The sequence below is a fragment of the Equus przewalskii genome, chromosome 27, assembly GCF_037783145.1.
Source record: "Equus przewalskii isolate Varuska chromosome 27, EquPr2, whole genome shotgun sequence".
Taxonomy (NCBI): domain Eukaryota; kingdom Metazoa; phylum Chordata; class Mammalia; order Perissodactyla; family Equidae; genus Equus; species Equus przewalskii.
This window is the reverse complement of record NC_091857.1, coordinates 32,604,795-32,620,162: the sequence shown is the minus strand read 5'-3', so window position 1 is coordinate 32,620,162 and position 15,368 is coordinate 32,604,795. Positions and strand designations below refer to the sequence as shown.

Sequence of the window (15,368 nt, the reverse complement as noted above, 5' to 3'; positions counted from 1 at the left end):
GCAGGTAAAGAAAGGATTGAAAGGTTTTTAAAAAATATCTATTCTGTTTTATAATTGTAAAAGTAATACTTTTTGTTTCTAAAAATTCAAATAATACAGAAGTATAAAACATAAAATTGACCCCCAATCCTTCACCAGAACATATAAACAAATTTGGTGTACATTAATCCAGACTTACTGTATACCAGATATTATTTACAATATGGGGCTAGACTTTACAAACTCTTGTGCAACTTGTGTTTTCGCAATTATTTCAACTTGAGGCTTGTGAGTGCTCAAATATTTTTGATTAATGAATAAATAAATGAGTGAGGAAATGTTAAAAAAAAAAACCTGAGTTCTGTTGTCACCCTTGCCACTGACCATTGAGTAAATGACAATATGAGTCATCTAAGTAAGAGTTCTAATTAGTACATTAATACTCTGAACTGGATAATATCTTAGGTTTCCTCCAGCTTTAAAATTGTATTGTTACATGCGAGGCTCTTTCATCAACTATTTATTGAGAGCTCATTTTGTGGCTGTCAAAGTGAGGGCACTAAGGATGTAGCGGTGAGCAAAATAGAGAAATTCCGTTCGAGGCTGTGTTTATTAAATAGGTTGTGGCCCATTAGTGAGTTGCAAAGTCAGTTTGGTGAGTCTCAACTAGCACCTTGTAAAAAATAAAATAGAATAGAATTTTAATTTAATAGTATAGTGCAGTGTCTGTCCAGCCCTATATCCAACTTCTTCACTTATTAGCTGTGTGATGTTCAGCAAGTTACTTTGATTTTGAGATGAAGTTAGCCTGGAGTATCCAGGTGCAGTCTAGATGCAATCACAAGTGTCTTAATAAGACAGAGGCAAAGGGAGATTTGGTCACAGATGGCTGCTTGACCACTGAAGCAGAGAGGGACCTGAAGATGCTATGTTCCCGGCTTTGAAAATGGAGAAAGGGCCATGAGCTAAGGAATGCAACTCTAGAAGCTGGAGAAAGCAAGGAAACTCCATTCTAGAGCCCCTGGAGTTTATAGAGGGAGTGAGAACCTGTAGACACCTTGGTTTCAGCCCAGTGAAACTTGTTTCAGACATCTGGCCTCCAGAACTAGAAGAGAATAAATCTCTGTAGTTTCAAGCCACTGTTTGTGGTGATTTGTTAGAAAATCAACAGGAATAGACAAGTCTATTCAAATTCTTGTCCTCCTCTCGTCGTCCTCCCCCCGCCCCGCCACCGCCACCTTTTTAACCCAATTGAACATACTGTGGAATGCTACATTTTCAAGGCTGACTCATAGAGAAGAAATGTGAGGCAAACATGTACAGGCTAAACTTACAGTAGGTTGGTTTAAAAGGGGCTTTTTCCAGAAAAGGAAATATTCCACCACACCCTTCTGGTACTAGTATCGACAAACTCAGGCTTACTTGGAAATATTTATTTTAATAAATGTCAAAGCTGAGTTTGATGTGATTTTTTTTTATGATAAAAACTATCTTCTTTGGGGAGTGCTGTAGACTGAATGTTTGTCTCCCCCCAAAAGTCATAGGTTGAAATCCTAACACCCAATGTGATGGTATTTGGAGGTGGAGCCTTTAGGAGGTGATTAGGTCACGAGGGTGGAGCCCTCATGAAAGGGATTAATGGCTTTATAAAGGAGACCCTATAGAGGTCTGTAAACCCTTTTGCCATGTGAGGACACAGCAAGAAGAACCAAGAAGCTGCCTTGATCTTGGATGTCCCCACCTCCAGAAATGTGAGAAATAAATGTTTGTTGTTTAAGTCACCCAGTCTTTGGTATTTTTGTTATAGCAGCCCAAATGGACTAAGACAGGGAGAGAGAAAATTTTAAAGTCCATTCGAGGGTTAGAATATTGGTCAGATAAAATGAAAACTCCACCCGATCTAAATCAAACCCAGTGTGAATCTGGTTGCTTTCACAAACCTATACAGTTATACCTCTTGACTTTTACATTGAGCACTGTATCTTGGAGATCCTTTCACAGCTGTCTGTAAAGAGCTCCCTCACATTATTTTGCAGCTTCATAACCGTCCATCTTATTGATGTATTGTAATTTTATTTAGCCACTCTCCTTGTGGTAGGCACTGAGGATGTCTCCAAATTTTTGCTATTATCAATAATACTACAATGAATAACTTGTACATGTCATTTTGCACGTATGTATGTATGTCAGATAAATTCTTGAAAGTAGAATTCTTGGGTCAGAAGATATATTCATTCATAGTTCTTGATAAAAATTGCCAAATTTCTTCCACAGAACTTGTACCATTTTATATTCTCTATAGCAATAAAGGAGGGATCCTGTTTTCCTCCTATTACTGAATCTGCTGAAATGATCAGTGACTAATATTTCAGAACAATTTTAATTTTTTTCTCATAGTGTAAAGTTGAACATCTTTTGACAAGTGTAAAAGCCAATTTTTTTTGTGTGTGTATGAACTCCCTATTCATACCTTTTGCCCATTTTTCTCTTCTTTTTCTTTTGATAGTTCTTTAAGTATTGGAGAAATTAGCCCTTTGTAATATGAGTCTTAAACATTTTTCTCAGTTTGCCATTTGTCTTTTACTTTGCTTAATTTTTAAAAGAAAATGTATATAGTCAAAATTATAGAACTTTCTCTTATGGCTTCTGGAATTCACGTTCATCTAAGAAAGATCGTCTCCATTCTTGGCTTCTATCTTCTCTTGATTTATTCTAGTATTTTCCTGGTTTCTTCATGGTTTCAATCTTTGATCTCTTTGTAATTTATTTTGATGAAAGATGTCTGGTATGAATCCAACTTATTTCCTTCCCTGTTGGTTACCCAGTTATCCCAATGCCACTTATTGAATAAGCCACCTTTTTTCCCCTCTATGGATTTGAATTGCCATCTTTATTATACGCTAAATTTTTCTATGCGTTTGTGTCTACTGATGGACTTTCTGTTTCATTCTGTTGATCTCCTGTCCATTCTGGCCCTCGTACCAATTATTTTAGCCTCATAATATGTTAGAGATCTGCTCGGGTGAGTTCTCTTCATTACTCTTCTTTTTCAGAAAATTTGTGGCTACTTTTGCCTATTTTTCCATGTAAATTTTAGAATGAGTTTATCTGCTTAAAAAAAAATCCAAGTGTTGGTTTCAGGGGATTGTATTAAATTTATAAATAAACTTAGAATTTACAACTTTACGATGTTGAATCTTCCTCTTCAAGACCTAGGAAACCTTGCCTTTGGTTCCAAGTCTTTACTCCTTGGTAGTGTTTTCTTCAAGGAGTTCTTATAAAGGTTTTTCCTAGATATTTTATTATTGTTGTTAGTGTAAGTGGGATTTCATTTATCTCATAACTGGTCATTTATACATATAAAAAGATATTGATGTCAAAAAACTTGGGGCTGGCATGGTGGCTCAGGTTAAGTGCGCACGTTCCGCTTTGGTGGCCCGGGGTTCACCAGTTTGGATCCCGGGTGTGGACATAACACCACTTCACCAGTTTGGATCCCGGGTGTGGACATAACACCACTTGACAAGCCATGCTGTGGTAGGTGTCCCACATATAAAGTGGAGGAAGATGGGCACAGATTTTAGCTCAGGGCCAGTCTTCCTCAGGAAAAAAGAGGAGGATTGGCAGCAGTTAGCTCAGGGCTAATCTTCCTTAAAAAAAAAAACAAAACACTATATTGATGTATATATGTTAACTTTTTTTTAATTTAATTGCCTTTGGGCCAGTTATACTCTTCAGTTGGCCACAAGCTCCACTCCACCCTATTGAATTAACCAATTTGTCTGTTTCCTGAAGGGCTTTAGATTGTTAGCCAGGCTTAGATTCAAAACACACAAAATAATTAGAAGGGAAACATGTGAAACAATATACAATCAACTACTTATTAGTTAAAATAGTATCTTTAATATGACACAAAGAGCTCTCTAAGCAGTATGGTAGTGCATAGAGTCAAACGTTCACTCTCCATATAGCACAGCAGTGCACAGAGTCAAGTGTTCACTCCCCATATGGCACAGCAGTGCACACTCAAGTGTTCACTCCCCATACAGCACAGCAGTGCAGAGTCAGGCATTCACTCTCCATACGGCACAGAAGTTTTTGCCTCTCCAAGGGTCTAGTAAGAATTCAGGATGAGCCCAGTGAAGAGAGAATGGGCAGCCTCACGAACGCTTCAGTGGGTTGGACTGACTCTATGTAATAGGGCCATTCTGGGACCAGCAGGGGAGAGTGTGGAAAGTGAGCCAAGCAGAGCGTCCTCATGTGCCAAAAGTGGGTGGTCAGTGAAACAGCGTGAGCCCAGGGAGGTGATTATTAGAGTGATGGAGAATCCAAGTTCAGGCCAGAAAACCCACTGTTCCCTGAGCCCCCACCTATCTAGTCCTGCAATTCATTCATTCTAAATTTGTTCTTCCTTCTAGCACCACCTTGGGCTGATAAATCAACCTTCATGTTCTCCATTTAGTTATTTACTGGCTGCCTATATATGCTGGATACCAAAGGAACTGAAGATACAGGCTCCATCTCTTTCACGAAAGGGGTGCTTGCCTTGTAGCCAGTGATGGGCTGTGACATTATTAGGTGCCTTAATAGGGCCCATGTGACAAAGTGCCTTGCTGTGCCTGAGGAAGTGTAGAAAGAAGCAAGACTGAGGAGTTTGGATCTCAAAGACAGGTTGCCACATATTTGTTAAGTAAACCAACAAACGGCTTGAGTAGGACATTGCCAGGTGTGAGAGGAGGAGAAAATAGTGTTAAGCAGATGGAACAAGATATGTAAGAAATGCAAGAGATAAGAAACCCTGAGTGGTTGGAGGAGACAGAAGAAATGGATGAGGGGCTTCAGGAAGGGGGCTAGAAACCTCCATCAGGTCCCAAGAGTCATTATTACAGTTTCAGTTTAGGGTAAAATGTTAAGTGAGCGCTTTTTCTAGAGCCCAAACGTTGACGGGCAAGTTGTTCCTTAATGTCCCACCTCTCATGTGCTTCTGGTTAACTTTGGGGAGGAAATCAGGTTGAGACAGCTGCTTGTTCCTCAGAGGAGGGGAGCCTGACTGTCTCCTCTGCCCTCACTTTATTTATTTTTTATTGAGGTCACATTGGTTTATAACATTACATAAATTTAAGGTGTACATCATTATATTTTGATTTCTGTGTAGACTACATCATGTTCACCACCCGAAAACTAATTACCGTCCATCACCATACACATGTGCCCTATTGCCCTTTTTGCCCTCCCCTCTCCCCTCTGGTAACCACCAATCTAATCTCTGTATCTATGTTTGTTTATTATTGTTGTTGTTGTTTTTATCTTCTACTTATGAGTGAAATCATGTGGTATTTGACTTTCTCCATCTGACTTATTTCATTTAGCCTAATACCCTCAACGTCCATCCATCTTGTCGCAAATGGCAAGATTTCATCTTTTTAATGGCTGAGTAGTATTCCATTGTGCATATATACCACATCTTCTTTATCTGTTCATCTATTGATGGATACTTAAGTTGTTTCCAAGTCTTGGCTATTTTGAATAGTGCCGCAAGGAACATAGCGGTTCACTGAACATAGCAAATATCTTTACACATTCGTGTTTTTGTGCTCTTTGGATAAATACCCAGAGGTGGAATGAATAGCTGGATCATGTGGTATTTCTATTCTTAATTTTTTGAGGAATCTCCATACTGTTTTCCATAGTGGCTGCACCAGTTTACATTCCCATCAGCAGTGTATGTCCCCTACTCTCACTTCAAACTCACAGTACTTGGTTTTTAAAACTTTATTGTGGTAATGTATACAGAACATAAAATTTACCATTTCAACCCTTTTCAAGTGTGCAATTCGGTGACATTAATTACATTCACATTGTTGGACAAACATCCCCACCATCCATCCACAGAACTCTTTTCATCTTGCAAAATGGAAACTCTGTAGCCATTAAACAAGTGCTCCCATTCCTCCCTCCCTCCAGTCTCTAGCAAGCACCATTCCATTTTCTGTTTCTGTGAATTTGACTACTTTAGGTACCTCACCTAAGTGGAGTCATACAATATTTGTCCTTTTGTGACCGGTTTATTTCCCTTAGCATAATGTCCTCAAGGTTCATCCATGTTGTGGAATGTGTCAGAATTTCATTCCTTTTTCAGGCTGAGTAATATTCCACTGCATGTCTATCCCACATTTTGTTTATCCATTCATCTGTTCTTGGACATCTGGGTTATTTCCACCTCTTGGCTATTGTGGCTAATGCTGCCATGAACATGGGTGTACAAATCTCTCTTCAAGACCCTACTTTCAGTTCTTTTTAGTGGGATTGCTGGATCATATGGCAATTTTATTTTTAGGTTTTGGGAAACTGTCATACTCTTTCTCTAGACCCATAGTATTTTAAAGTCCATTTCCTTTCCCCCTTGACTTAAAGGTGGGCTTATTCGATTTAGATGGAGACCACTTGGAAAGAACTACCTGTACAGGATGAGAAGTAACCAGACAAGCTTCAGCCTTGCTTGGCTTCCTCCTTGTTCCCATGAGAGCTATCATCTTTGTGAGGGCACTGCTCTGAACACTAGTGTTTCTCCAGGTGGTCCAAGAAGCACCGGCATAAAAAATAACTGGTTACACATGCAGATTCCTGAATGTCATCCCATCTACTGACTCAGACTCTTTGGAGAGACTAGGCACTCTGGAAGGGAGCAGACTCTCCAGATGATTCTAATGCACACACAAGTGCGAGGATCCCTGTTAAGCATACTTGCTTTGCTAGATTACAACTGCAACCAACAGATTTCTAACTGCAGGGTCCTCATAACCATCCTGAAAAATGCTTGAAGGGCTTCTCTTCACTCTGAACTTCAGAGCCAGCACGAAGTCTGATTGAATTCATGGCATGGAATGATTACTATACCACTTACATAAGCATGATCACACACGTAAGATACTAACGTGATTCTCACAAGATCCTGTTGCCTCTTAGTGGAAAATGGGTGGGCTCCTTAGCTGGCCCAGGTCCTACTCCTAATCATATTCTCTTATATTTTCTTCCTTTAAGATAATATGGTTTGTGTGTCCCACTGAATTACAAGTAATACCTCCTAGAGGGCATTGTCTTACATCAGAGGTTTTTTTTTGCTGAGGAAGATTAGCCCTGAACTAACATGTTGCCAATCTTCCTTTTTTTTTTTTGCTTGATGAAGACTAGCCCTGAGTTAACGTCTCTGCCAATATTCCTCTACTTTATCCCATATGTTGCTGCCACAGCGTGGCTGACACAAGTGGTGTAGGTCCATGCCCTGGATCCCAACCCATGAAGCAGGGCCCCCAAAGTGGAGCGGGTGCAATTTAACCACTATGCCATGGGGCCAGCCCCTATAGCACAGCATTTAATTGCAATGGCACAGAATTCTGTCTGGCCTCCCAGGTAGTTGTTTAAGACTTTTACACACAGGCTTCATTAACTATTTCCACAAATCTAGCTACCTCTCCTCCTAAATTAACTGGTCATAATGTACAAATACTGGAAAATAAGGCTTATTCTCCTTTCAAACGCGCCTCACCACACCTTGAGCTAGGAGGCTCCTCCTCTGTGTGGTGGCCCTGAGATGAGCTGGTTTTGCAGGAAGTTGTGAGTGGGTGGGGTCGTCTCAGAAACTGCCATTCGGAGACCAGTAGCCACCTCAGGGTTTTCCTGTTTCACTTTCTCAGCCCCGGGGTTGAGAACGTGAGGCTCTAGAGCAAGGAAGACCTAGGTTTCGGTTCCTGGCTCTGATGGCTTTGTAGACCAGCCCACCTCCTAAGGCGGGATAAGAAAGAAACTCACGCACATGATGCAGCTCGCGCCATGCTGGGCCCCTGGAAAGTGCTCCAGCGGTGGGGATCATTTCGCCCCATATACAGGTCTCTGCTCCCACAAGACCCCTGCAGCTCCGTATGTTCACAACCCTGCTCTCTTAGAACACAGGTCTGTTCTCTGTGTTTGCTATGGCCACCCTCAAGCCCCGCCTATCCCAACGTAGTGCTTGTCTTCAGTGCCGTGGCCCTTTGCTCCTTGGGTGGGACACACAGCACTAACTCCCTCTGGGAGGAACTGAGTCAGATCAGTTATCTCCACGGTGGGTGCAGAAGGGCCTCTGTCGGGAAGAAGAAAGTATCAGAACTACTAATTTTGTTTTTCCTAATACTTTAAGAATCTCCGCTTTCTCTTTTATAAAATACACAATGTATGTTGGCACTCAGGTACATTAATGTAACACATAGGCTTACAGATATTGGGGGTGGGCACATGCTTCATTTCTACCCATGGGTACACGATCAAAACTGTACATGGAGCTCATAGGTGGCACAGACATGGTTAGCTGCTAGAACCCTAAAAGAGAGTTAGCAGGAATAGTCCATTTTATAGATGAGAAAACTGAGGCACGAAGTATTTGCCCAGGCTAGTAGTACGCTGGCTCAGTGTCAAACCCAGGCAAGTCAGCGTCAGGGCCTACCCTCAACTACTGTGGTATGCACTGACAAAAGATGGAGACGGACATCACATTTATCAGACTTCCTTCTAGTGTTCTATGATAAACATAGAGATGTGCTGCTGGACCTTTGACCTTTAAGATTTCTATTTAATAAATAAGGATTAAATTACATATGCCACTATCAGAGACCATTAAGTTGTTTCACATACTGGAGAGAAAAAAAAACCCAAATTGGTAAATCTAACTACCTTTTATGGCATAATAGCTACTGATGATATAAATAAGCTGTCAAATTTGTTGTAAATTTTGATAGGCACCCACCTTGATGTTAACTATAAATCAGCACAACCGGGATTACAGGTAACTCATGGTATAAGTTACACAGAATTTCTAATTCTACACTTCAATATTTAAAACTTTAGTGACCAAACTTGCAAATGTTTTTAAAGATAGCCCCCTACACACAAAAATTTCCATGTAATCTTTAACACATATTTGTATGAATACCCATATATCTAGTGGTTCTTTTTGATTCTTATTTTTAGCCCTTATTTAGGAAACCAAGTGGTTCGGGGCTCCCCAAATCCTATATTGGGGCTAATGACACAATTTGCTTCTGCACTGCACACAAAATGAGTAAGGAACAGGATGTTGGGAGAAACTTAAACTGATAATGTTAGTCAAATTTCAAAACACCCTTGTCTACAGAAAGGATGGATCTGAGCACAGTCATCAGGACAGGATGCATCACGTGACCTGGAAAGTAATTTCATGTAGTGCTCTGGTGGCTGAAATGGGGACATGAGGCCTGGAAGGCAAACCACGATCACTGGCAGAGAGTTAGAGCCCCCACAGTGGAGGAGGGCGCCAAGCCAGGACTCTAAATAGGGTAGCTGGCATAGGACGGAGAGGTTTGGAAAGAGTGCTGCCAGGCTAGAGCAGCCTGGGCCCAGGAAGGGATTGGTTTAATGAACAGTGATGTCTGCAAAGCGGTAAAGAGATCCCGGAAAGGACAGAGTAAGAGGGAAGAGTCCTAACAGGGAGTTTCCCTGACGGTAGTTTCCAGTATTAAAGGCTCCGTGACCACACTGGTTGATTTACATTAAAGGGAAAGTGCTGGCAGGGTTGACCACACTGGTTGATTTACATTAAAGGGAAAGTGCTGGCAGGGTACTCGTGGTACGTAACTCAGGTTACAGCTGTCCGAGTTTTGAAAACCACATACTTCTTAGGCAGCTGTGCAGTGCGAACACCTGAGTTTAATGGGCAAGAGTTAAACACACTGAGATTTCTTCAAGTGCTCGCCTCTGCTGCAGAGTCAATGGCAGTGGGCAACTACTATTCTCAGGAAATAATATATTTTAGTTTTAAAATGCAGTACCAAAATAAATGCTTTAAAGGACTATGTGTAAAAGGTTGAAAATGATATTCGACGAGTTTAAACTTTTAGAGAAATAGAGAGACAGACCCATATATTGGCATTTTCAAACTTTACTTCATGGTACAAATTTTGTGCTACCTTTAGATGATATATTAATTTTATTTTCTTTACATAAGTCGAGGAAGAAACAATCAGATCCAAATATATTACAAGGCATTTAGGGAAGTGTGTTTTGTTGTCCAACAGAAAATTATGTGAAATCTACTTTCAGAATTGAAATAGACTTGTTTAAAAGCACGCTCCTGGATCCTTTCTTCTTGAGAATATATCCTGGTTTTAGCCTGAAGTATCAGTAAATGGATTAAACAAATTCTGTCTTCCAAGGTTAACATTCCAGATGTTCCAGAAAGTCATATTCAACACATTCTTCCAGTTGTTTGAAGACCCTTGGGCTATCTGGGACAGGAAACTCTAAGGCTGGAGGTCCCTGAGTGTCAGCAGGCAGTTTGCCTTGGGTTTTAAAAGCACAATTTAGAGTCCTGAAGAATGGCATCAACTGCCTCATGCTGGAAAGAGAATGTTGGCGCAGAAGAGGGAATTCACTCTTCATGGCGATCTCATCAGAGCTGCTGATTTCCTGCAAAAAACCCCAGAAAAATGATGTGGCTTCGCTGAGGGTTAGAGAGGCAAGGGCAGCATGTGCAGATGGCTAAACCTAAGAGATGGGTTCTTCATGAAAATTCATCGTCAGCACTGAGGACAGCAGCATAAACTCAAATTCCAGATCCTCAGTTGACATCTTCCACCAGGACTTCACCCTGAGCCCACTCCCACTGCAGGCCCTTCCCCCAAACAACGAAGGGACTCAGGGGTAAGACTGCTTCTCTGTGACTGTGCTGTCCAGGAAGCTTCACCTCGTAGCAACTGGGATGAGAAAGTGACATATAAATGACAAGGTAAGGATGGAATTTATAACCATCTCCAAGTTTTAACACTCACAGAAGAGAGATCTTGAAAGCTATTAAAGTCATGAAATCAAGTGGCATACGCAGTACTTCACTTACTGCTCACCCCTCTCCCCTCTGCCAGGAAGAGAAATTTTAAAAAGGAAAACATTTACCCCATATTTTAATTTCAGAAGTTCTAGAATCCTAACAGTGTGGGGCTTGCATTCTTGGTGATTCTCCTCTAGATCTGACGGGAGGGCAGGGCCCTCTGTGTCCACTTCTGGGACAAATGCCCACCTGTAACTGGAGGAAAAAATCCGAGGTCAGGCATGCCAGGTCAGAGCCCACATAAAACAGATTTTTAAACAGTCTTATTGAGATATAATTCACATACCACACAATTCACCCATTTAAAGCATACAATTCAATGGCTTTTAGTATAGTCACAGAACTGTACATCCATCACCACAATCAATTTTAGGATAGGCATTACCCCAAAAAGAATCCCTGCTCCCTTTAGCTATCACCCCTCATCCCTTATACCCCCTTGATCTAGGCAACCACTAATCTATTTTCTGTCTCCACAGAATTACTTATTCTGGAAATTTCATATAAACAGAATATGTGGTCCTTTGATACTGGTTTCTTTCACTTAACATAATGTTATCAAGGTTCATCCACACTGTAGAATGTGACAGCACTTCATTTCTTTTTATTGCTGAATATTTCATTGTATGGATATAGCATGTTATTTATTCATTCGTCAATTAAAGGACATTTAAGTTTTCTCCACTTTTTGTCTATTATAAATAACGTTGCTGTGCATATTCATGAACATCAGAACCCATTTAAAAAAGACACTTTCTTTTTAGAGCAGTTTTAGGTTCACAGCAAAACTGAGCAGAAGGTAGAGAGGTTCCCCACATATTCCCTGTCCGCCTCTGCGAGGCACAGCCTGCCCGACTTCAACACGTCCCACCAGAGTGGCACATTTGTTACATCATTGTCACCCAGAGTCCACGGCTTACCTTAGGGCTCAGTCTAGGTGCTGTGCATTCTATGGGTTTGGACAACTGTATAATGACACACATCCATCATTATAGTATTGTATGGAGCAGTTTCACTGCCTTAAAAATCCTGTGTTCTGTCTCCTTCTCCCCTAAGCCCTGGCAACCACTGGCCTTTTTCCTGTCTCCAGAGTTCTGCCTTTTCCAGAATGTCACATAGTTGGGATCATAAAGTAGGCAGCCTTTTCAGATTGGCTTCTTTCACTTAGTAACGTGCAGTTAAAGAGAACTCGCTTTTTAACCACAAACATTTCTACATGATTACTCTCTTTAGGGGGATGGGACAGAGAAGAAGTGGCATCTGGGGCCAGGCATGAGACGAAACGTATGAGCAGCTGTGTTAAGCCCAAAGGAAATGTAAGCCAACAGGGGCAAAGTGAATTGGAGGCAGCATGATCCATTTATTTAATTAAAAACAAATGGACAAAAAAATCTACACAGATGCAGTGAGGACCACCAGCGGGTGCCTCTTGTTTTACAAACATTTAGTAGCAAAACCCACCTAACCCCGCCCCACCTCCCCCCGAAACCCATTCGTAAACACTACCATGAGCCAAATTCACAAAACCACAGATGCTGCAAGTAATCTGAAACTTGGTAGTCTGAGCAGGCTCATCGGCCACTAGGAACCCATATACTGCATGGGAAAGAACAAGTGAGAGTGCTTATGAGGAAAGAAAAGTCACCTACTTCAAAGAGGACACAAGGTCTTATCTGACTTACATTTGAAATAACGGCATCTTGTCAGGCGGAAAAGAAAGTGCTGTGTCCAAGAATTTGCAAGCTGATAAATACAAGACGAGTTCACTCTGGGGTATCTCCCACACTGAGGGCCCATTTCCAACAGCGACTGAAACTTTTACTCTGTTTATTTTGTTGCTGTTTCTATAAATTTGCAAAGAAAACCTTGTTATAAATTCATTCACATCTGCTGTAGTCCAGTTGTCTATGCAATGTCCATAAGAAGATTTTTCCTTTTAAGAAATGGTCAAAACAGCTGGTCCCTTCACAAGTACTTCAAGAAAACAGTACTTAGGGGCCAACCCAGTTGTGTAGTGGTTAAGTTCACGTGCTCTGCTTCGGCAGCCTGGGGTTCACAGGTTTGAATCCTGGGCGCAGACCTAGCATTGCTTGTCAAGCCATGCTGTGGCAGCGTCCCACATACAACAGAGGAAGATTGGCGCAGATGTTAGCTCAGCAACAATCTTCCTCGAGCGAAAATAGGCAGATTAGCAGCAGATGTTGCTAGCTCAGGGCCAATCTTCCTCACACACACAAAAAAGAAAACAGTACTTAACGTTAGATAACCCTACATCATAAAGTGATGTCCATTAGCCTTCACATATGTGCACAGACCCTTGCACTACTTACCTCAATGATTCATCATCCTCTTTCAGATCTTCTTCAAGCTGTATGAATGCCTGAATCTTAAAAAGAAAACACGAATTCAAGTTACTATTTGAGAGAGTAAACTCAACGTTTAAAATTTACATGTCCATAAAAAATAGCAAATAAAGCAAGAGAAACAATCAAGAAAATGAAAAGACAACCTACGGAATGTGAAAAAATATTTGCAAACCAAATATCTGATAAGGGGATAATATCCAAATATATAAAGAACTCATACCACACAATAGCAAAACAGCAAACAATCCACTTAAAATATGGGCAAAGGACCTGAATAGACATTTTCCCAAAGAAGATATAGGAATGGCCAACAGGTACATGAAAAGATGCTCAATATCACCATCATCATGGAAACGCAAATCAAAACCACAATGATATATAACTTCCCACCTGTTAGACTGATTAGCATCAAAACAACAAGAGATAACAAGCACTGGCCAGGATGTGGAGGAAGGGGAACCCTTGTTCACTGTTGGTCAGATTATAAACTGGTATAGCTACTATGGAAAACTATGGAGGTTCCTCAAAAAAGTAAAAATAGAACTACCATATAATCCAGCAATCCCACTTCTGGGAATATATCCAAAGGAAATGAAAACACCATGTCGAAGCAATATCTGCACCCCCATGTTCACAGCAGCATTATTTACAATAGCAAAGACGTAACTGCCATCAACAGATGAGTGGATAAAGAAAATGTTGTATATGTACACAAGAAAATATTATTCAGCCATAAAAAAGAAGGAAATCCTGCCATTTGTGACAACATGGATGGACCCTGAGGGCATTATGCTCAGTGAAATAAGTCAGAGAAAGACAAATACTGTATGATCTCACTTATACGTGAAATCTAAAAAAAAAAAAAAAAAAATGACCAAACTCATAGAGCACATCTGTGGAAAGGTGGAAGGTTGGGAGACGGGGAATTGGAGGAAGATGGTCAAAAGGTACAAACCTCAAGTTATAAGGTAAATAAGTACTAGCAATGTAACGTACAACACGATGAACATGGTTAACATTGCTGCATGGTATATATGAAAGTTGTTAAGAGAGTAAATCCTAAGAGTTCTTATCACAGGAAAAAAATATTTTCTTTCTTTTCTTGTCTATATGAGATGATGAATGTTAACTAAACTTATTGTCATCATCATTTCACGATATATGTAAGTCAAATCATTATGTTCTACACCTCAAACTTATACACTGCTGTATGTCAACTATATCTCAATAAAACTGGAAAAAAAACCAGTTTAAAAAAATAGAAAGTAATATAAAACAATACAAATTAGTTGGAATAACTGACAGTTGAGAGATCAAATATGATTATAGGGTAAGATAAAATATTCTCTTTTTAACCAAGAGCTATCAACTTGATTGAAAATTTTGCTGATAAAATTAGATACATGTCAACTATATTTTAATTTGAAAAATTAGATACATATAAAATAGTATATTATTCCCAAAAAAGCATGTAAAAAGCTCCAAATTTGCTATCAAGAGTAAAATATTTGTACTTACTAATTCAGAGACCATTATTGGCCACAATGAAGTCAAATGTTGGGCAGATATTCTTAGCAGCAAAACTCTGAAAAAAAGAAACATCTGAGCAGCAGCTATGGGTGTCTGTCCAACTCTGAGATTGTCTGTCAGGCGTTCTAAGGAAAGAAGAGTTTAAAGATGTCACACAAATACGCAGTTTGGGGTTTCTCATTAGACAAAGAAGAAAAATACAATAGTAATTGACACTTGATAAGAACCCAGTATGAGAAATGGGTGTTGGGAGAACGGTTTTGTGCCCCTGGTTTACGCCCTGCCCTCCTCTTTGTGAAGGGCAGCAGCTCATGGTCTTTGCTAAAGGAGGTGAATCAAGTGGCTCTCATTCCTCTGCCACAGCTGAGTAGAGAGGCATGAACTTTGACTCAAGCCCAAAATCCACTGGATGATCAATAACCATTTAAATTTTCTCCTATGGATACAAAACATGAGACACAGAAACCACAGACAGTCCTTGGTGAGTGATGGAACCAGAAGATCATACAGACTGGCTGGCAGATGACATCATATTTTGGGGTGAGGAGTGGGAAATGGAGTGAGTGAATAAAATAGATTTATTCAGTAAAGTTTAGATT

At 40.3% G+C, this 15,368-nt stretch overlaps 1 protein-coding gene across 4 annotated transcripts in view; it reads right to left on the bottom strand.

Moving 5' to 3' along the window:
- Positions 1–9,912: 9,912 nt before the first annotated feature.
- DOP1B (DOP1 leucine zipper like protein B) overlaps positions 9,913–15,368 on the bottom strand; it is a 97,896-nt gene continuing 92,440 nt past the window's right edge. For 2 of the 4 annotated variants that reach the window (XR_011533855.1, XR_011533854.1), the window contains exons 33-37: positions 14,758–14,824; positions 13,204–13,259; positions 12,556–12,717; positions 10,939–11,068; positions 9,913–10,455 (exon numbers count right to left, since the gene is read on the bottom strand). Coding sequence is in view for 2 of the 4 variants with exons in the window: in XM_070597454.1 (XP_070453555.1) it covers positions 10,204–10,455; positions 10,939–11,068; positions 12,556–12,717; positions 13,204–13,259; positions 14,758–14,894 (737 nt within the window). In the remaining 2 variants the exon portion in view is untranslated. Of the gene's footprint in view, positions 10,456–10,938; positions 11,069–12,555; positions 12,718–13,203; positions 13,260–14,757; positions 14,895–15,368 lie in introns of all 4 variants that reach the window. The other 2 variants (XM_070597454.1, XM_070597455.1) reach the window with 1 other exon arrangement.